The 27383-nt window shown below is 39.3% G+C and overlaps 1 protein-coding gene across 8 annotated transcripts in view; it reads right to left on the reverse strand.

The window, feature by feature from the left end:
- The window catches only part of GRIA2 (glutamate ionotropic receptor AMPA type subunit 2), a 120748-nt gene that overhangs the window by 51079 nt on the left and 42286 nt on the right, over positions 1 to 27383 (reverse strand). For all 8 annotated transcript variants that reach the window (XR_005558059.1, XR_005558060.1, XM_039354655.1 and 5 more), the window contains exon 3: positions 20139 to 20378. Coding sequence is in view for 6 of the 8 variants with exons in the window: in XM_039354655.1 (XP_039210589.1) it covers positions 20139 to 20378 (240 nt within the window). In the remaining 2 variants the exon portion in view is untranslated. The remainder of the gene's footprint in view (positions 1 to 20138; positions 20379 to 27383) is intronic.

Genomic DNA, 27383 nt, shown 5'->3' on the forward strand with positions numbered 1-27383 from the left:
TTGTTTTTCCTGTGTGCTGGTAATGCACGAAATAAAGCTCTTCTCTAATGGAGGCCAATATTGCATGTACACCTGTTATTTATCAGATTTGTATACAGCAAAATTCAGAATATATTCACATGGGACACTTCAAAAATACAAGAAAAACAATACAAATTAAAATGCTGATAGTAAAGATCAATATAAAATTAAATAGAATAAAATAATACAAGCAAACAAAACAATAGATGACATTAATCAATTGATTCCAAATATCTTCTGAAAAAACTTTGTCTTCGCCTGTTTCCGAAAGTAACAAATGTGTTGGTCTAACCCAGGGGTTCCCTACCGGGGGTGCGAGAAGATATTCCAGGGAGTGCGAAAACTTGGGTTTTCAAAGTTATAGTGTATGTGCATAATTTGTTGTCATTATTTTGAACTTTTGTAAGGGATGCAAGAATATATCAGAAGCATTCTAGGGGTGCAGGATATAGAAAAGGTTGGGAGCTGCTGGTCTAACCAATCCTTGAGTGGAAGATTGTTTGACAAAATAGGCAACAGAATTAAGAAGCAGCACCTGTGTGTCTTCTGCCCCCTTCATCTCACAAAAGTGGGGATCCAAAAAGAGATCCATCTAGGATTCTTTTATTGGAAAGGTGAGATTTCTATTGGAGAAGGTGGCCATCTAAGCATCAAGTCCTAAAGGGATTTTGGTAATCAGTGCAAGGCTTAGAACACAGGTTTAATGTACTCATATGATGAATGCCCCCCCCCAATACATGTTGCATTCTGCTTCCAGGTAGTTTTCAAGAGAAATCCCTTGTCATATACTAATTGCAATATAGTGATAAAGGTGTGTCTTACTACTATGAAGTACTACCGTTCCATGTACAGTTGTGCAACAAATGCACAACTGAAATCCCTCCTGACCATAGTTTCCATTGGCCCATCCATCAGTAGCCATGAGTTCAAGATAACTCCCAAATGTTCTGGACCTTTAAAAGTAATGCCTTCCTTTTGAGAGATTTATTTGGTACTGATAGAGAAATGCTAGAAACAAACAAAAAGCCCAACTTGCTTAGCTTCAACTTCAGTTTCTTTCATCCCATATAGATCCCAACATATTCAGACAATGGAACGTGACTTCAACATTCCCAGTTGGACTAGAATGGCATTACAGCTAGTCTTTGACTTAGGACCACAATCGAGCCCAAGATTTCTGTTGCTCAGTGAGACATTTGTTAAGTGAGTTTTGCCCCATTTATGACCCTTTCTTGCCACAGTTGTTAAGTGAAACACTGCAGTTGTTAATTCAATAACGTGGTTGTTAAGTGAATCTGGCTTCCCTGTTGACTTTGTCAGAAAAGGGATCACATGACCCCAGGGCACTGCAACTGTCATAAATATGAGCCGGTTGCCAAGTGGCCACATTTCGATCACATTACCATGGGGATGCTGCAATGCTTGTAAGTGTGAAAAACAGTCATAAGTCTCTTTTTTTAGTGCCTTTGTAATTTTGAATGGTCGTTAAATAATAGTTGTAAGTCAAGGACTACCTGTATTCAGCTGTGTATTATCTAAATACTAATGATATATCATAAATAAATGACCTAGAAGCTTCATATAAATGTTAACAAACAGGGTGGAGAGGACTGAACTCTATACACATGGACACTGAGCAGACTTTTTCTCCTTCACTTCTATCAGCTGCAATGGATACTGAGATAAGAACAGAACCACTGAAGAACAATGTCTCCAATTTCCAACTCTCAAGTCCAAAATGCTAATATTCTCAAAAGCCACCAAAAAATCTTACTCCAATCCAGGCCACAACAAAAATAGTCAGTTGTTATCTGACAAAGTAGTTTGCATTATTATAATGCTCAGGATTAAATACTGACCAAAAAAGTCCAGATAATCCAATTCCTCTAATCAGGGTTCCCCAACCCCCGGTCTGTGGACCAGTACCGAGCCGCAGCATGCCAGCAAGCGGTCTGCACAAACAAGCAAAGCCCCATCCGCAAGATGCAGGCAGCACACAAAACCACGCACACTCTGGTCCATGGAAAAACCTTTCTCCACAGAACCGATCCCTGGTGCCCAAAAGGTTGAGGACCGCTGTTCTAGGTTGCTTTGAAGCTAATTCCCCACCAACCTCTCAACAACTTTCCCCAAAAGGAAAGGATGGAGATCAGACAATAGTTGTCAAGAACTGTAAGATTCAAAACAGCCTCTTTTGAAGGAAGTACATTAAGTCTTTTCCAGGACCACAAGCAACACCCTCTCCTTCCAAGAGGCATTGATCACCTTCCATATCCAGTTAATTAAGCTTTTTCCACTCGCATCTCACCAGAGAACATGTAGCAAAAATAATACTTGAAAGCACTCTAATCATACTATTCCTATAAAGACAATATACCTAACATTTTAAAGGAAAGTTAATGAAAATCCAGTTTCAGAAACTGAAACTTTGGAAAGCCACTGATAGTGCAGTCAATAGAAAGCCAAATTGTTGAATGACCTAACTCAATTTCTGATGGTTGTTATTTTGTTTTTGATTGCTATCTACATAGTTACATAAAAGGAACGGATTAATTTTGATTTTCTGGCTCAGAGCCACTTTTTGTTAGAAGGGTAGCTTTACAAAATTGATTAATAAATAAAATAAAATTTAGTACAAGGTCCTTCATGCTGTCTCTTGACATCTTATTCTAGTATTCAGAGGATTACACGGTACTATCCACTACACAACTGGTTACTTCAGAGTACAGAAAACAGTTTGCTAATGTATTTTGAACTGCTACAGCTTTATGAGGTGGCTGTAATTGAGTCAGTTGATGTAACTGGGACATTGTTTTCAGAGTGCTAGACTATTTGCATGATCACAATTTGCAGCTGACACAGGGTATTCTGAAAGGAGAATTGCAAATGAATGAGTACCAAACTGTTGGTACCATGGTTATGAAGCCATTATCTGCCAATTGTGATGACAATTGTGAAGGATTCCAAAATCCTTCACAATAACACCATTTCTGCATCATTTTCTTTATTTCAGTTGATTCCATGTAGACTTACATAAACTTAAAACCTCTGAATTTTTTTGCGCTACTTGTTCCTATCTCTAAAGTGGACAATAATTGTTCAAAATAAACACAGATAAGTTATTGGTTGCTGGTTGATTTTCCTTAGCCTAAATAAACAAATAAACTTGAATGTTATATATATTCAGTTAGTTGATCTTACAATTTTAACAAAACACTTATTATAAGTTATCAATACAAAAATGGAATAAATATATACAAAAAAAGACTATTGTTTCAGATTTAACCTCTTTAGCTCTTCAGCAACTTACAATAATTATCTTTTCCACCCCTCAACATTCTTGGTGAAATATCAAAGGAAATATTATATAATCATTAGTATGGCGGCTTTGGTGCTCTTTGAACTTGGCTGTTTACTTGCAAACATTTAATTACCAGGCTAGTGACATCATCAATAATGCAGTCAACCTAGGTAACCCACTGAACTCACTACAACACAACCAACACAAATTGTGAAAAGGATAATATTACCATACATCAAAAACATCTCAGAAAAAAACAACAGATTATTACATAACATTAGTACATGAACCAAGTAACACTCTCCAAAACATCTTAAGTAAACAACAATAAAAAACAAAAACCCCAATAACCCAAAAAGAAAAAAGAATAAACTACTACATATATATATATGTAGGTCTTTGGTTATTCGGGTTTTCTCCCACATCAAATTGGAAGTGTCTTGGCGTCGTTTCGACGAAGTCTCATTCATCATCTTCAGGCTGGTGTTTTCGGCTTCGTGCTTCTAGGAGCACAAAGCCGAAACACCAGCCTGAAGATTACGAATGAGACTTCGTCGAAACGTCACCAAGACACTTCCAATTTGACGCAGGAGAAAACCCGAATAACCAAAGACCTACATACAAACACCCGCGAAAACCTTAGAATATATATATATATATATATATATATATATATATATATATATATATATATATATATATATATATATATATTGCAAAAGCTAATACGTAGGACAGACTGGTAGAAGATTAGCAGAGAGCATTCATGAATGCCAATTAGCAGTCAGAAGACACAATGAAAATTTCTTAATCCTACAATTTATGGACAGACTCAACCATAATCTCAATTGGGAAAGATATGAGCATCCTAGACCAATCTAGGAAAGGCAAAAATGCTAGGGAATGTCTGGAAACTAGGCAATCAGTTATCATAGATGCATAGAGATAAATCACATTTATACCCCATTCAAAAGAGAAAATAAAAAGGTAGACTTTACATATATAGCAGCTGCCATCTAAACAGCCTATGCACAAATATCACATTCTATAATTCTATGAGTGAGACAAAATTGTTATATGAATTCTATTAAAATTGTAATATACATTGTTTTGACAGGGGAGACTATCCCATCCCTTTTCTTTGGGATTCAGCAGTTGAAGATCCTATCATGTCTGAGGCTGCCTCCTTCAATGTCCCCAAAAGGATGAGCAAGAAAAGAATAGAGTACTAAGGAAATTGACAGGCAGAGTAATCAGAGCCAACGTGACACACTATACCAATGGGGGAAAAAAAGAACTATTGCTGGAAAGAAGATTATGCTTGCCTACTGCTAATTATTCCCTTCTCCCTGAGAATGTCTCATCCTGACTATATGAAGTATTCTCATATTTCTCAGTGAAAAAGATCATTCAAACCAACTCATCACAGAATAAGTTGGAATCTCGGCAAATCAGAACAGAAAAAAAAAGTTGATAGGAATATAGTAGATATGATTGTAGTAAATCCTGCAATCAAGTTTTAGAATCTCACAGGCTAAATTGGATACAATAGAAAAAATGGCATATCTCTAGAGTAATTATGATTTCCTTTTTCTCTTTTCTATATCAGCCCATTGTTCCCAAACTGTAGCCCAGGGGTACGCAACCCAAAACACTCAAAGAGCCACTTGGACCTGTTTCCCACTGAAAATAAAACACCGGGAGCCGCAAAACCCTTTTGATATCTAAAATGAAGATAACACTGCATATATCCTTTTTTACCATTATTATAGGTGTGTGTGTGTGTGTATGTATGTACGTATGTATGTGTGTGTGTGTGTGTATATATATGTTTTCTGAGGTTATATATATATATATACATACATACATACATACACACACACACACAGGTAAAAAAGGATATATGCAGTATTATCTTCATTTTAGATGTCAAAAGGGTCTCTCTCTCTCTCTCTCTCCCTTTCTCTCTCTATCTGCCCTTAGTCTGCCAGTCCTCTTCCCCCCCTCTCTTTCTTTCTCTTTCCTCTCTCTCTCTCTCCCTCTCTCTCTCTCTCTCCCTCCCTGTCTCTCTCTATCTCTCTCTCTCTTTCTCTCCCCCCCTCTCTCCCTCTCTCCTATCTGCTGCTCACCTGGCAAGCTGTCTTCAAGCTGTTCTCCAACAACAGCTGTTCTCCTACTCTCCGAGGAGTAGGCAACCTCGGTTCTTTTATGACCCATGGACTTCAACTCCCAGAATTCCTGAGTCAGCATAGCTGGGCTAGCTAGCTCTCTCCTGCCCTTCCTGCTTCCTGCAGAGATGCAGCAAAGGGAGGAGTTCCACCCAATAAGCTTTTCAGCTCCTCGGAGAACACTGTGAGTGCACTCTCTTTTTTACACATAAACACACAGAGAGAGAGAGAGAGAGAGAGAGAGAAGCAGGGAAGCGCAATTGCCTCTCTCTGTCTCTGTCTCTCCCTGCAAATGGCAGAGGAGGCTGGGAGCCACAAGGGAAGGCTCAAAGAGCCTCATGCAGCTCCGGAGCCGCAGGTTGCCAACCTGTGCTGTAGCCTTTTGTTAATTGTATCATAAATACTGAGGTATATATAGGCAGTTCTCGACTTACAACCATAAATTTAGTGACCATTCAAAGTTACAGAGGCACTGGAAAAAGTGACTTATGACCGTATTTCAGACTTCCGACCATTGCAGCATCCCCACGGTCACATGATCAAAATTCAGACGCTTGGCAACTGACTCATATTTATGACAATTGCAATGTCCTGGGGTCATGTGATCATCTTTTGCAACCTTCTCACAAGCAAACTGGACTGGAAGACAGTCTCTTAAAAACCATGTAACTACGTTAACAACTGCAGTGATTTACTTAACCACTGTGGCAAGAAAGGTCATAAAATGGGGCAAAATTCACTAAGCAACTGTCTTGCTTAGCAACAGAAATTTTGGGCTCAATTGTGTTGTAAGTCAAGGACTACCTGTACAACAGTTAGTATCATCTTTCTGGAGCAGCATGTCTACCAATGGATTGATTTATCTATCATTTAACTTCCTAGAATGGTTTAAACTACTCTGTTGTTATTAATACATTGGTTTTAACCTTGTACTGAAAAAAGATAACTGACTTAATAATTTAAAAAGTCAATTCATGTCTATGATCCTATGCTTCCATATATTGATACAAAAACTCATTCAGTAGTGTAGATATGATTACATATTTCATATGTATTTATGTATGGTACTGCATACATAAATACATATGAAAGTACCTTCCATACTGTATGGAAAGAAAGCTTGAATTAACAAAACAATGATGGTATTAGTTTCATGTCCTAGACTCGAACAAGGAAAGGCTTCCATGTAGATGAAGACCATGTGTCAATTGTCCCATTTGGCACCTTCAACAAAAGAAACTGCCAGCTCTTTAGTTTAATCAAGAGTGTAGCTTTATTGAAAAATCCATCTAGGCACAGCAGAAGCAAAGTCAGCTCTGGGAGTTTTCCCGGAAAACCCACATAGATAACTCCCTTTTCCCCTCCAGGCCACCCACAGTTCATAGTTCACCAATTGAGTTCAGTTCTTTTGCTTTGGGAAAAGCTCTCTGCTTTGGTCAAAACATTCTTCATTACTCGGCTTTGTTAAATGATATATCCCTGGCATTCCACAGCCTTCCTCTACCCTTAGGAATGTACCACCCTCTTTCTGTCACTGTTTGACAATGCTGCGAGCAAAAGCCTGTACAGGCAACTATGGAGTGAGTCAGGGTTGACATCGTGATACTGATGAAATTAATTAATAATATTAAAATATTAATATTAATGATATCAGTATTACGTTTGTATTTTTCCTTTCAAACAATAAATGCACTAAGAACTCATTACAAGTCTAGATTGCCAAAATCCATAGAAGTGTAAAAGATATTAAAAAGTCTATCTGTTTCTGTGGTTAATTTTTACTAAGCAGCCCATGATGTTTCATTACCATATTTAATTTTTTTTCTTATACATTTTTTTAGGATAAAATAGCATTTATTTAAAATAAACATCATGGGTTGCTTAATAGAAATTAACAAAACAAACTGATAGACTTTTTAATATCTTTTACACTTTTATGGATTTTGGTAACCTAGATTTATAATAGTTGTTAGTGCACTTATTGTTTAAAAAGAAAAATATAAACCTAATACTGACATCATTAATAATATTTTAATATCATTAATTAATTTCATCTACATAAAAGTCTATCCTTATTCAAACAATATAGAACCTATTTTGTTTAAAAGCTGTATATTCTTAAATAGCATCTAGAATTCCATGCTGATAAACTGAAAATCAAAAATATGTTTACAGAGGACCGACCTCTTTTCCCTTTCTACTATTTTTTTCTTTTTAAAATATATATTTTTATTTTATTCAAAACAAAGTTAACATACAAAACTTTTTTTGAGTTTCTTACACATTTTTAATTCAGTCTTACTGTTTTGAGATAGCATTCTGCCAACTGTCACCTATCAGACAAGCAAGTCCTAATAATTCTGTACCCAAGTCCTGATTACCTACAGAATATATGAGCAAATAGAAAATAAAAATATAGATCCAGACTATCCTCTAGTGGATTTTGGACAGCAAAGAATGAGTATTTGAAGAAGCTAACACATTCTCATGAGATAGAAATTATCAAATGGAAGCACAGTAAAAGACAATTTACTTTGAGTGTGGAGGGGCTCCATAAGGTATTTTAAATATGTAGTATTACTATTCTTTAAAAAGAACAATTTAATCTGATGATGAGAGAAAAGCAGAGAGACTATCATGAGTCTTTTCCCAGTATGCTAAAACTTCAGTTATTAATTTAGAATAAGAGTGAAAGATCCCTCTGAACGCACATGTCTTAATGGGACTACCTGGCAATACAATTAAGTGAATGACTAAAATGAAGCAAATGTTACATTTCTGAAAAAATGTTCAAGGCATCTTCTTACTCCAAATATCTTCTACCTAAACCTGGTTTTTCTGCAGTAAAAATGCATCATGAATCTTGAAATTAAATCAATGTTATTATATGGACATAACTATTTTCCTACAAAAGTGCTCTTAAACCCATTGAAATCAATTTTAGGACAAAAGTTTTTACTACTTTGTAATCTTCCCACACAAAGCTGCCAGACACTTTTCATCTCTCTTCGGTACCTGTTCTTTTGTCCCTACAGTGTTACTAGCAAAAAGAACATTTTGTTTTAATAACTTAATTGCACAGAAAAAAATCCATTGAATATTGACAAAGTATAGAAATAAATACATAAAACAAAATTATGTATCTCACTGATTTACAGTGAAGTTACATATATATTGCAGAAAATGATAAACATTTTCTGAAGTATAATTATAATCAACAATTGGCATTGAATACATTTTTTTTCATAAATGATACAGCAGAGTTGACATAAATTTATACATTTAAAAAAAAAAAATAATGGCATTGAAACTTCTACAAGTACCACTTGGGTATTTGAACCTGCCCCTTTCAGACAAGATCTATACAAATTGAACAAATGAACGAATAAATAAATAAATTCAGGTTTTTTAATTTTTTTTAATATTATTACCTTATATTTCGGTAAGTTTATACCTTGGATGGTACTGTGTAGTATACGGATACTGCGCAAAACATCTCTGTTCCTGAGCTAGTCAAGGTGATCTCAGGTGTAGCAGCAGTCTACTATAGATTTCTTGTCCTGACCAGCAGAAGTGGCTCAGAATCTTATGTCTATCAAAGCAACCCTGGGTCTTTACAGTTGGGATCTCAACCAACAAATATAGCAAGACATACACTAAAGTTAGTACTTCATTTGGTTAGAGATATAGGAGTGCTCTGGGACTCTATTATTGCATACAGAATATTCTCTGGCTTGTTTAGATGCAGGATTGCTATAATCCTCTGAAAAGGTAGAAGAATAGTTAAAATGGTTTGACACCTGTGCATTATAAAGGTGGACAGTTTCCTGATTGTATAGCAACATTGTCTATGCAACATATTGTAAAACTATTGGCAAAACTGGAACATTCAGAATGGATTGGGTCCCACTAATTCAACAGTTGTCCTAAAGACAATTACAGAGCATACATTATTCCCTATGCTGTTTAGAATCTATATAAAATGAATGGAAGATGTTATTTAGAACTTTGAAATAGAATACTGTAAGTATATAACACCCAGTTTACTGTCCAATACCATCTTAAGAATCAGACAGTAACTTTTAATACTATTTAATTAAATATTAGGCTGGATTATGAGAACGGAATGAAATTAAATCCCAACAAGACAGGGTTGCTAGTAATAAATTGAAAATGGGACTCAGGGAAGCTTGCTTTACATGAGATTTTAGTGCCCTAGAAATAGCACTTTTGCAATTAAGTGGGTTTTTTGTCATCAGGTGCTGTTGAATTTCTAGTAGTAGCTGTGGTGTATAATGACTTTGCATTACAACTAATACTCATCTTTTTTAGCTGGTCAGACTTGCCAACACTTAATTCTCCCTGATTATGATCTCTCTTGAAGAAGGACTATCCTTGAAAAATGGCTGAAAATGTCTATTGGAGTAACATGCAGTGGCCAGATTGCAAATTTAAGAATCTTATGATGATTATAATTAAAGAATTCTGCCTACTGCCTACTGTGCACACTTTAAAATGTTAGCATTGATCTTTTAAAGTGAAAACAATATGGAATAGGTATAACTATAATATATTTAATAATCTTAATCATACTTTCCATCTGCTTGTCTCGCTCTCTAATTTTGCAGGTCAAAAGTATGTATCATATTATTATATAAACTACTTTGAGATAAATGAAATAAATAAATATATAAATAAATAAGCATTTACTCCTATTTGTTATTTGAGAGTTGATTAAGAACATTTTGCAGCACTCTGAAAATATTAACAACTAAGGTATCACTGAGTCAGGTTTACTTTCTGGTGATTCTATGTTCAATAGCTTACTAACCTGTCCTATCTTTGCTGAATTATTTTGATTTTTGTTATTATAAAATAAACTATTTTTATTTTAAAATATATTTTATTTTATATATTTATTTTATAATATTTTATCTTATAATATGTTATTATAAAATAAAATATATTTCATATTTTTCCTAAGATTAACATTCCATCTTCAGATTAGTACTGTCTACTTTTCCAGCATGTAATTTATCTTGATTTATTTTTTATATCACCTTTTTTTCTAAAATATCTATATCATAAGAAAGGTAGCACTGGAGTAGAAATTGGAGATTAAAATACTAACAATTTGAGATACGCAAATCTTTAAAGTATCTCTTATTGTATGTTGTTGTCATATTACCCTATTTGCTGTTATTCTGGATATATCTTTCTTTGCAATTTTGTGCCTGAGATTGATTTACAGTGACACTAACAAATGATAGTGACTGACAAATCTTATATGATAACTATTAAGTCCTTCGTTCGATGGCGAATGAAGATCACACATAGTGGAATCAAGAACTCTTTATTTCTCCTTTAGCTCACTCCAACAACAACAGCGAGGCTCGCAGACCTCCTTTTCAGTGACCGGATCCCCAGGCAAAACAGCAACATTAATGGCGCGCTTTCGCGCCTCGCACATGCACGCAAGGCTGGTGCCTCTAAGTCTGGTCCCAGGCAGCTTGCAGAAACCCCAGGATCATAGCAATGTCCCGAGCCTGCTTTTGCAGGCTCAGGACACAACACCCCTTCCCCCTAGATGAAGTTTCTTTTCTGCACACATGTGCGACCTCCATAGGGGACTTGGTATATGGTTCCATTAAACAAATGCATGGACTGTGGACATGGATGTTACGTTAAGTCACACCTGATCATCCTATCGTTTTGGGAATAAATGTCTCTGAACTCCAAAATATCACACACTCTGCCTATTCATTCATGGCAGTTATACAGTGCCTCCCTGGAGCTTGACATCAATGTCACAAACTCCCTAAGATGTTTGGGCAGGTATTTAACCTGCTGCGACCTCCTCGGACCCGGGAAACTTCCTTGGCTCCCTTTCTCACCTGTCAGGGTAGATGTGCCCACTCATTGCTCCCCCATGTGCCCAGGTGACCTTGGTTCTGATGCCTGGCCTACTTGCTTGCCCACCAGGCTCGGCAGGCCAGGACTTTGCTCACTCCCATACCCGGTTACCTGCTCATCTGTTGGCTGGCTGGACCCTCTAAGTCCAAACCAGCGTCCCTTGGACTTGTGGTAGTCTCCAGGTCCACAATGGACCTTCCTTGGAAACACAGCCCTTCAACCCCAAATCCAGCAGATGGATTGTCCAGGGTAGTTGCAGTGTCCCAATACCTTGTGGCCCCCCAGGCAGTGCCAGAGGTACCAGAATCAGGAGTTGCCTCTCTGCCTACCCCCCTTCCAAATGACTTCCTTCTGGGAGCAGTTGCAGAATTGGGCCAGTTCCCTTGGGTTGATGCCAGTTCTCTTGTATGTCTTGATTTGTTTAGATACTCCCAGTCAGTCTCCCTGTCTGGAGTGCTGTTTGATGTATATGAGTAATGTGGATACCCCCTGTGTGACTCCCTGGCTGGAGTAAATATTGGTGTGGGGAATGTCTCCCTTCCCAATGAATTCCTGTTGGGAGCACTTGCGGAAACTAGAGATGGGCCTTCCCCGGCCTCCTCAGCGGCCAGTGACTGCTGATAGTGATCCCCAAAATGCACAATATAACCCTCCCCCCCCAGAGCCAAGCCAGGAGCGGAAGAGGAAGAGTCCAGTCTCGTACGCAGCTGATCTATGTGGGCCGGAGAACGCAGTGGTCATCCAAGGACACCTCGTAGGACAAAGGTCCAGACATCTTGCAGACCACAGCTGGAATCCAAAGCTGACCAGGCCCGTAGTTCCGAGTCCAGACCGAAGCACCCACTTGAAAGCTCCTTGATACCTGAGGCTGTGGGACCTGAGATGCCACCCTATCAGGGTGCAATCTATCTAGCTTAGTTATGAGCCGATGGTCCCAGCGCAGTTCAGCAGGGGTCTTTCCGGTGGAAGTACCAGGTGTGGTATGATATGCAAGAAGAAAGTCTGCTAACCTGTGATGCCAATTACCGTAAGTCAGTCTCTTGAGGGCATCCTTGGTGATGCAGACCATCCGTTCAGCCATTCCATTGGTGGAGAGGTGGAAAGGAGCCGAAGTCACATGGCGGATCAGGTTAGCCTGAAGAAAAGCCTGGAACTCAGAAGAAGTGAATTGAGGACCGTTATCTGAAACCAGAACATCTGGAAGGCCGTGGGCAGCAAAAATGCCTCTCAACACCTGGATTGTCCTGGCAGTAGTAGTGGAGGAAACAGGAACAATCTCTAGCCACTTGGATTGGCTATCAACAACAACCAAGAAGAATTGCCCCTGAAAGGGCCCAGCATAATCTATATGCACCCTGGACCATGGTGTTTGGGTTTCTTCCCACCTATGAACTGGGGCCTGAGGCATTTCTGGTCATGACTGTTGGCACAACTGACACCCGTGCACCTGAGCCTCGATAGCTTTATCGAGCCCAGGACACCAAAGATGGCTGCGCGCAAGCACTTTCATCCTGACAATTCCCAGATGTCCCTCATGCAGAGAGATCAAGATTCTAGGCCTCAGTGAGGCAGGGATAACTACCCTGCTACCCCAAAACAGGCAACCCTTAAAAGTGGACAACTCGTGCTTTTTGAGCCAGAAGCTTTGGAATTCAGTACCTGGATTCTTGTCAGGCCAACCAGACAATACCCATGAGAGCACACGTGTAAGCATGAGATCGGTGGCGGTTTCAGCAGCCATGTCCCTAGCGTTTAGGGGCGATTCTGGCAACTCCTGGATGGAGAGAATGTTGGTGGCAGGAGCAGGGTCTGCTTTTACCAATTTTAGAGGTAGTCTGCTAAGGCCATCTGCGTGGCCCATTTGTTTTCCCAGTTTGTGAACTAACGTGTAGTCATAAGCAAACAAGAAAATGGACGACCTTAGAATTCTAGGGGATATTATCTGAGGGGTGTGTTTGTTTGTTGTAAACAAACCCAGCAAAGGCTTATGGTCTGTGTAGACTGTGAAATGGCGGCCATATAAGAAATCATGAAATTTCTTAATGCCAGCCACTGTCGCCAGTGTTTCTCTGTCTATTTGAGCATAATTACGCTCAGCGGAAGACAGAGACCTAGAGTAATATGCCACTGGTACCTGTGTTCCATCAGCTCTCAAATGGCTAAGTACAGCCCCCACCCCATAAGGAGATGCATTGCAGGCAATGCAAACAGGCAATTGCTCATTGAAATGTGCTAACACAGCATTAGACGTGAGCAATGCCTTAACCTCATTGAAGCTTTGTTCGTGGACCTTTGTCCACTGCCAAGAGGCCTGCTTTTCTAAAAGCCTATGTAACAGCTCTGCTACAGCAGCTTTATGTGGAAGGAATGCATTGTAAATGTTTAAGAGGCCCAGAAAGGCCTGCAGCTCACTTTTAGACTTAGGGCTAGGGGCCTGCTGAATAGCTTGCAGCTTAGATTCAGCAGGGTGAATTCCATGAGCATCTATCCTGAATCCTAAGAAATCAGTAGAAGTAACCCCTATCTTACACTTATCCATCTTTAATTTCAGTCCTGCTCTTCGAAAACGGAGCAAAACAGCCCTCAACCTCTCTGCTAAGTTTTGAGATGACTCCCCAGCAATAAGGACATCATCAAAATAGGGGCAGACTCCAGAGATACCTCCATAACACTTTGGAATATGCCAGGGGCAACATTTACCCCAAATTGCAGTCTCTTGACCTTGAATGCACCCCTATAGCATTACAGTGGTCTGTGCCTCAGCAGAAGCTTCATCAATAGGTAATCGTTGATATGCCTATGCCAGGTCAAGCTTTGCAAAAACTCGCCCCCCTTTGAGGGAGGCTAAGATGTGACTGACAACTGGTACTGGATAAGTGTGCTGTTGCAATGCCTTGTTTAATGTCCATTTGTAATCTGCAAATATACGTATGTCCCCATTAGCCTTTAGAGGCATTACTATGGAGGTTTCCCATGGACTTGAATCGACAGGTTCTAAGATGCCTTGCTGAAGCAATTTATCCAGCTCAGCATCAGTCTTGCCCTTGAGGGCGAAAGGTATCCTCCTAGCCTTGATTCTGATGGGTGTGATGGTTGGATCTAATCTTAATGAAACTGGAGGCCCCTTGTAGGACCCAAGCTGTGGACTAAACACATCTGCAAACTCCTTGCAGACTTCTGCCAGGCCCAACATTTGCAAATGGTGCAGCCCCGTAACCTGGATTCCCAAGGCCTCAAACCAATCGAGTCCTATAAGACTTGTACGTTCACCCCCAACAACCAACACATCTAGTGGACCTTCAAACTCCTTATGTTGCACCATAAGGGTGGCGTCCCCCTTAACGCACACCTTGGAATTTTGAAAATCTGTTAATATTATGCTGGATGGTCTCAGTTTGGCTTGAAAGCCACTGCTGTTGCAAATCTTTCTAAATGTATTAAGAGAAATAATGGAAAGGGCAGACCCAGTGTCTAACTCCATAGATAAAGGAACCCCTTGCAACCTAACCTTAAGTGACAATTTTTTCTTTAGTGGTTTGTGTGTGCCTGTTTTGCAAATACTCCTGCGCAAAGCGCAGAAACCCACCCTATTTTGGCTGGGGACCCTGGTACCTTCTGGCGACCCAAACATACGGATGCTATGTGGCCTTGCCTGCTGCATGCTCTGCAGATGGCAGAATGAAGCCTGCAGTCGGCTGTCTTATGGAGTCCTCCGCACCCGAAGCATTTAGGTGCTGCTGAGGCCTTTTCTTTGCCCTCCTTCTGCCTTTTCTCTGCTGCCTGGTAAAGCCGATCCACCTCTTCTTCAGGATCATCTTCCGATCCTTCTTGAACGCCCTCATGGTGAACAGTGGCTGCTTCCAGATTGCTTTTGATGGGCCTCAAATTCCTGACTGCCCCGCCTGCTGCTTCTTCAGCTGTCACCTCTCTAAGAGCATCTTCGAACAAGATATCTTCCTTTGCAAAGATCCTCTGTTGTAAGTCCCTGTTGCTTAAACCGCATACAAAACGGTCTCTCAGTCTTTCTTCCAGTTCTTTGAACTCGCACGGTCTGGCTACTCACCTCAAGGCCGCAATAAACTCCTTAGCAAATTCGCCTGCCCTCTGGTCCCTTTGTTCAAAAGTATGTCTCCATGCGATAACAGACAATTTGGGTTGGAAATGTTCTTTCAATAGCTTCTTCAAGTCTGTATACATTACAGACTCCAGAGGAGCAGGGGCCGCCAGATTTTCCGCAATTTCAAATGCGTCCTGACCACAGACACAAAAGAGGGTTACAGCCTTCAACCCATCTTCTCTGACCTGGTTTACCCTGAAGTAGTTCTCTACCCTTGCAACATAGAATTCCCATCTCTCTGGGTGTGAAACATCAAACTCAGATAAGCGATCTATCTTCGCCATCCTTGCTTCTTTTGGGAAGGGATCTATCAGCTGAGCTTACCTCCAGCAACACTGTACTGGCAGGCTAGAACGCTGAGTTTAACGCTGTCTTCCCTTCTTCAGGACTCCTCGGGTAAGTCTTACAGCTGTTCTTTTTTTAAAGCTTGTAAGCATCCCATCCTCGTCGCCAGTGTTAAGTCCTTCGTTCGATGGCGAATGAAGATCACACATGGTGGAATCAAGAACACTTTATTTCTCCTTTAGCTCACTCCAACAACAACAGCGAGGCTCGCAGACCTCCTTTTCAGTGACCGGATCCCCAGGCAAAACAGCAACATTAATGGTGCACTTTCGTGCCTCGCGCATGCGCGCAAGGCTGGCACCTCTCAGTCTGATCCCAGGCAGCTTGCAGAAACCCCGGAACCATAGCAATAACTATACAACAATAACTATTTTCTCTGAGATCTATTTTCTCTATTTTCTCTGAGATCTATTTCTCTGAGATCTATTTTGCTCACATACCAACTTATTCTTTTTAAAGGTCTGTGTTTAACCTATATACTTAACATCTATAATTCATGGAACAATGCATAATCTGCACTTGGAAGTATTCTAGATGACTTCTGCATGTTTAATTCTACTATGTAATTTACATAGATATAGATATTACATAAATAATTTAACTGTTGTCCATCCAGAATGTCCAATCTCTGTTTATAATGGCAATAAAAAAAAATTTCAAAATCTTGTTGGGTGATATCTTGTGCTGTAGTGGTTATTCAGCCAAAATCTTTCTTTGACAATATTTCTCCATTTAGCCAGCTTTTTAAGCCTAATTTCCTGTTAATTCTTTCTTGGTATTGTGCCTTGCACCTCTTGCAATTTATAATGTTTTTCAATGTCTTCTTCCAATAAAACTGTATTAGATGCATACATTTGTATAACATTGATTTTAACAGATCTTAAAAACAATAATACTCTTTATTTTATAACATTGTAACCAAGTGTGCACGCGCACGCACACGTGCGCACGCGCGCACACACACACACACACACACACACACACACAGATATGTCCTTTATTCCTTTTTATGGACTTGTGAAATCTGCCTAATTTCATTTATCGTTAAAACATTATTTCCACTCCATTCCCACTCCAAGGATTTCACATTTTCACCTTTCAGTGTTCTGACTATGCACTGTATGTTTGTGTAAAGTGAGGAACTTCTTTTTCAGTAATAACAACATCAATTACATCAATTACCAAATTTATCCTAACTCTGGCCTTCCCACACCTTCAACTTCATGTCTACTCATGGAACTTTTCTCCAGAAACTTGAGTGCTTTTTCACCTCAGGTTTTTTTCAGCTAGTACTCAAACTCATCTGTTTTCAATCTTGTCCTTCTCCCTTGCTCTGAAAAGGACCTTGCTTTCTCTTCATCCCGTTTTCTTTCTTCCTTTTGCTGCTTTGATCAGGGATATGGTGGGGAGAAGAACAGGAATGGAGTCTGAACCAGTTGTCATATTTTCAGGAATAATTAATAATAATAATAACAATATGAGAACACTGTAATAGTAAAAAATTATTATAATAGGTTTAAGTTTAATCCTTATTACAATGGTCATTCAAATAAATATGATTTCAGGTTTGTTTCAGAACTCAGTTAACACGATTTATTTCTTTCTAGATGGCTGGAAATGAGAAATATATTTTCTTGGCACTTCACCCATTTTTTAAATGGCTACATCAGCCAGGAACGGGTATGTGGGGCATATTTTACTGAACCTTATGGCTGGCAAACACTTTCATGAGTCAACAAAGCATTCTGGGAATTGTAGCTTCCAAAGATAACACTAAGAACATTAAGAAAATAAAAAGTAAATTTCACTTTCACCTTTCATAAGGAAGCTATTTGCTTAAATAGGAAACACTGAAGTAAACATTATAAGTAAACGCATGTATCTTAATCCCAGGGTCTTTTTAAAGCATGTAAATCAAAATATCGACTTGGAAAGAAATAATATAGAGCACAGTAGCAAGAATGTGTGCTTAATCTAGCATCATTAACCAAATTCCCAGGTAGCTTAGTTAATGGACTTGCTTGTTCAATTGTCTAAAAACTGTATATCTGAAAGACCTGACAGGAAATACTGGATTATTTTTTTTTCTATCTTTTTCTCTCTTCCAAAAATTATTTAAATGTTTTCCTTAACTAAGGCCTTTCAGACAAATACCTGCAATGTAATCTTGCAAGGAATAGACGTTAACAAAATGAGAGGAATTTCGGTTAAAAATTATACTGAACAAAGAGCTAATATTCCTCTTTCAGATTACGGTCTTGCCAAATTGCTATTTTGTGGGAAAGGATTGGTAGAAGTGAATTTCTAATAAAAATACAGCTAGTAAATTGCTTTCATTAAAAGGACTGTGTAGAGTTAATTCTTGTCAAATGTTATTGGAAGTACACCATACCATTGATTCTTCTGGAAGATATAAATTTTCAAATGTTTGTCTTCTCAGTTTTAAGACAAAAAATCAGTATATGGAGAATATAAATTCAAAACATAGTTTTTAATTATTTGGTAGTGGCTCCTATTTCATCTTCAAAAATAATTCCTGATAATAAATTATTATTGAATTTAACCCATAGTTTGAAAGCTAAGTAGCATCTTTTCTCAGTATATGATAGAATAAGGCCCCTGAATCCCAGTTTGACTGACCAAAATTAATCTACATGGGAATAAGAGAACCAATATTTTAACTATTATATAATACAAATATATCTGGAGGGCATGGGAGAAAAACCCAAGTTGCATAGTTGCTAGTAATATTTTCCATATAATAATTTGCTTGATTAAACTTATTACCAGAATAGCTTTCACTCCAAACTTCAGAAACAGTATTAATGGTAGAAAATAATATATCTATTCAGCTTAACTTTATTTAATCATAATTAAGTGACAGGCAAACTTTTTTGTGCCTAGGGCACAATTTACAATTGGGAAAAAAGTAGAAAGAGTCAAAATAAGAAGAGGCCTGGATCCATAGCAAAAAGAGTTTTATATATTAAATAAGCTTTTTGCTTCATATTATCCCAATTCAGTTTCTTCTAAAAACACAAAGCCTAGGTAAATAGGTTTAAGCATATTCTGAGATTTTAATAACATTTTTTCCTTTAAATTTGAATGAAATAGTTTTGAGACAGACAAGCATATACTTCATTTTGTCATCAATTGAAAAAAAAAGTTATAATTATAAAATTATTAATTATGCAATAGATTAATTCTATTACATCCATGTTGGTAAATATAAAGAATATCCATAAACCTTTTATAGACAGTAAGATAAAGCCTGAAATTCATGCTATAATAATATTTTTATGTGTATTGTATTTTTTATAATTCTTCCTTATATCTCTAAAAAAAGTCTTAACTGAGCTATGTCAATGTTACTAATATCTATGTTATAAGTATAAAATCTACATATATCCTAACATATCTATTGTTGTTGGCTCTAATCCATAGATTTGTATATTTAGTTTTTGTTCAAATACGTTATGTTATCACATATGTTAAAATAAAGCTATTCCGGGATGTTTTTTCTGAAGATTGCATCATTTTCTTTCAATTAACTATGTGGAAATATATTTTGTATTCTTAGGACTAGATTAGGGCCAGCCAAAATGTTTTTCACTTAGCCATTCAGTAACCAAGCCTACTTTATTTTGGCAATCTGAGGCATATAATTTTACCAGCAGCTATCTTTTTTCTATAGCACTGAAGTTATGTGTTTAATAAAAATAGATAACTTTAATGATCCCCAAGCTTTATTGACTGAGGTTGCCTTGCTCATTTTAATTCTCAGTTAGCCAGATCAGTTAAACAGAAAAAGGAAGAAAGGGAGGGAGGCAGGGAGGAAGGAAGGCTTGTGCTACAACAAATGCACGTTAATAATTACTAGAACATAGGTAGAATCAATCATCCTTTAGTCCCCAGGATGACCACAGGAAGTCTTGTCTAGAAACTGTCTATTTCCTTAATCAAATTCATGCTGTGAAAATCACTGTTCTTTAGTGATAGTCTTCTAAAAAGATTTTTCATTACAATATATTCCTATATGGAGCAAGTTTGCAATGATTCACACTTGTACATTTTTTCCTCTTGTATATAGTATTCTAGATTGAAATAGCAATTCAGGGCACTATATTCACTTCTCGCCTTCTTGCCTTAAATATTTAAGGTTGAAAACATTACAAAGTGCTATCTTCTGCTATGACTGATACTGTAATCCTTCATATTGCAAACAGATTTGTGCTAGCATAAAATTAATTTTAACACATGGCAAATATCTTACCTCTGTCACTGTCATAGAGATATGCAAACTTGTTCCATTGATAATATTCAATTAAGCTCAGAAGTGCTCCCTTCAGATCAGGTCGCATCTGAATGACAAAAGGGTGTGTACCATCTGTTGGAAAACTGGGTGTTATGAAGGAAACATGAAGAGTTCCACAAAATGATGTTATTGTATTTACAGACTTCTTATCATAAAATCCAAAAATAGCAAAGACTCCTCTTGAAAACTGGGAGCAAACTGAAAAGAAAAGATAAAAAAAATTAGTAGATTGATTTACAGTTTGCATACATATATGCGCAGATATGTATATACAAATATGTAGATAAATATTAATTGGGCAGAGTAGCTAATAAAATAAGAAGCTGAATAGTCCCCTCTATATTAAAAAAATAAATGTATGGCAAGGATCTCCCTAAGCAAGTACAATTAATATCAGTTTCATCAACAATAAACCTGAAAAATCCAATTATTATGCTTTACACCATTTAATTTTATTCAACGTGACACTGAATATATGAAATATATATCTTTTCGACTCAATGATAAATAGAAAATAAAAGAATAAAACAGCTATAAATAGTACATTAAAACAGAGTCACATTTCTGTCACATAGCTAGCAGATGAGGTTAACAATAGCCTTTGATGTGACAGCTATACTCACCAATTTCATATTATGAGAGACACCTTTTTTATTCTCTCTCCCTAGAATCTAAGATAAGATGTATATTGTACTATCTATCTATCTATCATCTATCTATCATCTGAAAAAATCTTGAAGTAATAACCTACTGGTCACTGCAAAAGATGGTTGAGATCCTGCACAAGAACAACAACAATGGCAGCCTTTAAAGAAGCAAACAATAAATAGAATGTCTTCAGAATGAAGTCCACAAGTGAAATGTCTTGGCCAATTTAGGCTGGAAAAAGGAAGGGCAGAAGTGGAGATGAGAAGTATTCCCCTGCCCATTCCACAGGGCCATAAATAATCACAGAATATGCAGCCAAACTAAAGGTCCCAGACAGCCCCTCTACTGTGATAAAAGAGAGATAGTTCCAGAGGACTGGCATGTGGAAATGCCAAGAAACTACCATTTGACCATGGACAGAAAGGGTGCAGAGAAGTTTAGCAGATAAAAGAGGGCACTAAAGAAGTTGAAGGAGTCCAGAGTGATTGATGGAATGATAACAAGTCTGACCGTTGGACCAAGAGCTAGACCAGTCATACTGGTAGCTGGACAAGAGGAGGGTTGTCAGATCTGCTATTGGCCATTTGGCACCTTGATGTCATCCTGCCATCACCTGTTGCGGAGGAGGAGAGTAAATGACAATAAACATATATGAGGTATAGATGAGAAACAGGGAGGTGGGATGATAGCTTTGAAGGAAATCAGAGGTCTGAGAAACCAGCCCAGTTTCAATCTTCAAGGCCATGAAACTTGAAAAACAAATAAGAATTGCACCAAACATCTGAGCAGTTCCCCAAACACCTATGCAGCAAACCATTGGTCGACAATGAACTGGTCAAGGAGGGAGAGCCATGATGAAGAGGAAAAATTCATAAACTTTTATGCAGGAACTTTAGTCCTAGCTGTTTTTACTGCAACCAGTAATCCTTAGTAAAAGAACCTATCACTTCAGCCAAATGGAGTCAAGTCTTTCTTTTCTAGGGACCTAGCTGGGGTAGGTCTGACAAAGTACCATAACCTTTTCCCAAAAGCAGTCCACAGCCCTGGTGGAGAGTCAGAATTCAGACTCTCAACCATACTATTCAATACCCATAAAATATTTGTTCAAAAAAAAATGTTTGTCTTCCTTCCTATACTCACTAACTTAACAACAGACATATTATTGAGCCATACCAAACATTTTATTTTGTATTATTTTACATTTCTTGAAGACTTAATCTTATATACAACATATGTTAAGCAATTGTAAATAAAACATGTATCAGCAGGGATCTGCTATGTCTTCACTCAGGAAGCTCACTCAGCAACTTGAACTAATTACCATTTCTCAATCTCTTTCAAAAAATTGATCTTGGATGAATAAAATAGGGGGAAGGATACTCTATATACTGCTTTAATTTCATCTGATTAATAAATACTTTCCAAATGTTTCAAATGCTAAGCATTGTCAATTATAGACTAGCTCTGTGCTGCTTTAAAATCCCTTTAGTATTATATCTAAACATTTGTTAGGAAATTAAAAGTTACAAGAGCACTAAAAATATAAAAGCAGGAGGAAGACTAGAGTTCCTATGTATTGTGTGCTAATGCTCTGTTTTAATATCAGTACTACAAGACTCAGCAGAAGCCAATTGTTCTCTATGGCACCTCTGGTCATGGAGCAGGAAAGATAATATCTTGAGTGTAAATGTACGCTGTTTATTCTGTTTTTATTGCCATCTCAGACCATAAAAGCCTAAATAATGCTGATCAATAAAGCCCAAATGAATCCTTCCATCTTTCTGGGTCATCCTGCTCAATGACTCTGCAAGTTCAGTTTGCTACTTAGGTGTTAAACTGTCCATGTTATTATTTATTAAACAAATGAGTGTGGATGTAATTACAAATATGGTTTGCATTACATAGTGTAATGTATTTTTAATTCAAAATCCAAATATTCTCAGGAATAATTTTCAAGAAACATAGTCAATGGTGAATTGAGTTCATGCCAGATGTGTCAATGACCCTTCTCTGCCCTTTCTCTTCCTCTTTTCTTAACCACCCTACCATTTACTAGATCACTCTTGCTACACAGGTTTAAACAATAGTGGCACCTAAATTCTGAACACCTTTATTTGTAAATTTAAGTGGAATTTACTTCTAAAAAGTGCTTTATAGAATTATAGTGTACTCTAGCTACATAATAAGTAGGTCTTATTTAAACCAACTGGAAGCTCTTCCATGTAATATATTAGGAATGTTGATATTATATTAAAAATTGCAAAGATATACCCACTGTTGATGTAACATACAATGAAATTGGAAAGGACACAAGGAATCCAGCTAAAATAATGTGATTTTGGAACATACAAGGAGCAAATCTCATATTTTTCATTTTATTGTACTGTCAGAATCCAATTATATTTCATCTCTAGTTATCAATTATAAAAAACCCCATTTCTGCCTTCTATGGATTCTGCCATACGATGAAGGGAAGGGGGTGAACAAAGGGGCTTTATGGCCCTCACTTCCTTCGGTACACTTCAAAGGAACTGGATGTGTGCATTGCCAAAAGAGCTAACCATAAGAATGGGGCTTTTACCTTTCATGTAGTTTTCTTTGAAGTCTCCATCCAGCCAGCAGTAAGGAAAAGGGGGTGGGAGTGAAATGCCTCAGACTGTCTCTGAAAGAGCAGGGTGATTGGGTGGGGCTACTGGGGAACCCCTTAAAACCTTGAATGGGAGAGCTTGGACCCCAAGTCCTATCTAGAACGCCTGCAACCATTTTCTCTTAATAAAGGATGCCTGTTGGAAGAATTATTCCAAGAGTTCTGTCTTCTTAAGATGCTAAGTGGGGTGGGTCCTTATATTAGACAGGACTTGCAAAATTAATCCACCTGGAAGGGAGACCCTTGCCGGGGGATTTTGCAAAAATTTACCATGTCAGACAATGGAGCAAGAAAGGGGGAAAACTCCCCGGAAAAAGAGCCGCTGCCCCAACTGGAACCTTGCCAGATGTTGGGATCCGAGAGGTCAGATTCCTCAGGAGAAGAAGTGGTAGAGACACGGGACCACAAGCCTCGCTGGTCAATGGGCGTTGGAAACAAAAGTGAGTGGGGAAAGGAATCAAGAAAGGTGACCCTGAGACAGGGGACCAAGCAACCAGAATGGAAGCAGGAAATGGAGAAATCCCTACACGAAAATGAAGAGGGGGAAAGCTGGGCACCGTACTCAGACTGGATCCTAGAGAAAGCTATTGACCTGATGAAGAGAACTCTCATCTCCCTAGGAGAGGAGAATCCTGAGCCCTACGGCCGCCCCAGTTCCTGGAGCCACAAAGGGAGAGACACCGAGGGGGACGTGGAACCTGCAACCCCGGGGACATCTACTGATCCAGTAGTCCCCACCCCCTACCGGACCACAGATGGCAATCTGGATGGAAGACACTACCACCAACAACGGAGGCACCGATCCATTCCCAGACGTCCGCCGTTGGAGGTGAAATTCAAAGGGGAGCCAACACGCTTGGGGTTTTTCTTAACCCAAGTCCTCAGCTACATGGAGGAATATGGGCGGGCCATCCCCAGCGACAAAGCCCACATCCGGATCATGCAATCTGCCCTGGATGGACCGGCTGCAGACTGGGTGGTGAACTTGCATGACTCCAATGCCCCAGAACTCAGCGACTTCAACCGTTTCATGTCCTCTCTGAGAAGATAATGAAGACGATGAGCCAAGGCAAACGCCCAGTGGCTGAATATACACAAGAATTCCGGGCCATTGCCAACAAACTGAACTGGCCAGAAGACATCCTCCTTAGCCATTTCAAAGATGGACTAAATTATGACCTATATCACGCTTGCCTGCCCCGAGGGGACCCACACCAACTTGAGGAATGGTACGTCTTGGCAGAGGAAGCAGAGATCGACATATTGAAGAGACACCGCCGAGGAAAACAATGGAGCCGCTTCCCGCCTGAGTTGACACACGAACCAGTGAAACCATCAGCTACAGCCAAGAAGCAAATGGGGTGTTTCAAGTGCGGAAGAGAAGGGCATTGAGCTGTAGAATGCCACTCCAAAGCCCCCCAGCACAACCCAGACAGATCCCCAATAAGCAAATCCGGAAAGTCTTCAGCTAAGCCAAAAGAAACTGCCATGAGAATGATGGAAATTGCAGAACCCCCCACTCCTGCTCATCAGGGGGAAAGAACTCCAGCCTACATCACAGGGCCGGTGGATGCCTCAGATGACAACTCGGAGGGGGAACCCCTGGCAAGTGGACACATCGCACCCATCCTCAAGACAGTGACTATATTAATTCCCCCCATGCCCGAAGCCGTGAAGGTGAAAGCCTTAATAGACTCTGGCTGCCCCCGCTGCCTCATTAGCCCGACACTAGTGGGGAATCTGAGCATTCCGTCGAGGAGACTGGAATAACCAATCTCATTTGGCCAGTTAGATGGGTCCATAGCAGGGGGGGTGCCAGCTACCCTAGCCACTCTACCAATACACCCCTCCCTGGGCAAACATGAGGAGGACATAATGTTTGTGGTGACCCCAGGCATGGAATGCCCAATGATCCTAGGGATGGAATGGTTAAAAAAATGGAACCCCTGGGTAAATTGGAGGATGACAGAAGTCAAGTTCCCGAAGAGGGACCCTATGGACCTAAAACCCCAAGGGGGGCTACAAGAATCAAGAATAGAAAAAGCATCCATGGGAGAGGAAAAGGGACTAACAGAAATACCAGAGGAATACAGAGACCTTGCTGAAGTTTTCAGTGAGGAGAGGGCAGATGAGCTCCCCCCCACCAACCCACAGACTTTACCATTGAATTCAAGCCTGGGGCAAAACTCCCGAAGCCCAGATTATATTTCATGAGCCCAAAGGAGAAGGAGGAAATGGAAGGATTCATTAAAAAAAAAAACCTAGAGAGAGGTTTCATTGAGCCAGCCAAGCCTAAAGTGGCTGCCCCGGTCCTTTTTAGAGAGAAGAAGGATGGCTCTTTACGCTTATGCATGGATTATAGGGCCCTGAATACAATCAGTGAAAGCAACCTATACCCTCTGCCCCTCATGAAAGACATGCTGTCACACCTCTCGAAAGGGAAAAAGTTTTTTAAACTAGACCTAAGGGAAGCGTACTATTGCGTGAGAATTAAGGAAGGGGACGAATGGAAGACCGCATTTAACTGTCCCATGGGGTGCTATCAATTCAAAGTCTTGCCATTTGGATTACAAGGGGGCCCTGCAGTCTTTATGCAATTAATCAATGACGTTCTAAGGGAGCACCTGTTTAAGGGGGTCCTTGTTTACTTGGATGACATTCTTATCTTCACCGAAACAAAAGAGGAACATGTCAACCTTGTCAGAGCGGTTTTAAAGAAGCTGCGAGCCACCCACCTATATGCCAAACTCTCAAAATGCGAATTCCACAGGAAAGGATAGACTACCTAGGTTATCGCATATCCCCCCAGGGCATTGAAATGGACCCAGAGAAGGTCAAGCAGTATTAGATTGGGCACCACCCCGCACAAGAAAGCAACTACAAAGTTTCCTGGGCTTTGCAAACTTTTACCACCAATTCATCCCCTCATTTGCCCAGATAGCCTTGCCCCTCACTAACTTACTAAAAACGAAGGGAGCATCCTCAGTAAAACCTAGCCAGCCACTAACATGAACAATGGAGTGCCAAGCAGCGTTTGAGAGACTAAAGAGACTTTTTTCTGTCGAACCAGTACTAAGGCACCCAGACATGGACAAGCCCTTCGTAATACAGGCAGATGCAAGTGATTTGGCAGTGGGGGCTGTTCTATTACAAGAAAATGATGATGGAGTATTGCAACCCTGTGCATATACATCCAAGAAACTCACGGAAACAGAACAGCGCTGGCCCGTATGGGAGAAGGAGGCATACGGGATACGTTGGGCATTACTCACGTGGTGACAGTTGCCTTGGGTAGGGGAAAAGTTATATATACCAACAACCCAAAGAGTCACTTTCATGCACCTTTGCCATGACACAAAATCAGCAGGGCATTTTGGATTTGTAAAAACTTTACACTTAATTAAACGGCAATTTTGGTGGCCATCAATAAAAAAGGACATAGAAAGTTATGTGGCCAGCTGCCCAAAATGTGCAACTGCAAAGAGGTTGCAAGGGAAATTGCCAGGACTATTACAACCAGTGGCAAATCCCTCAGCCCCCTGGAGGGAAATAGCCATGGATTTTATAGTGGAATTGCCAGAAAGCAATGGGAATACTGTTGTCTGGACGGTCACGGACTTGTTTTCCAAACAGGTGCACTTTATCCCTTGCCAAAAGATTCCCACTGCAAAGGCCTTAGCAAAACTTTTCGTCCAGCACATTTACAGATTGCACGGGGCACCCCAATGCATCATCTCTGATAGGGGAGTGCAATTTACGTCTGCATTTTGGAAGGAATTTTTATCCCTCTTAGGGACAACTCAGGGACTGACATCTAGCCATCATCCACAAGGAGATGGACAAACAGAACGTTGTCATTCAGTACTTGAGAAATATCTAAGATGTTTTCTTAATTTCCAATAGACTGA

Source organism: Crotalus tigris, unplaced genomic scaffold, assembly GCF_016545835.1.
Source record: "Crotalus tigris isolate CLP2741 ecotype Arizona unplaced genomic scaffold, ASM1654583v1 scf7180000018581.846390, whole genome shotgun sequence".
Lineage (NCBI taxonomy): Eukaryota > Metazoa > Chordata > Lepidosauria > Squamata > Viperidae > Crotalus > Crotalus tigris.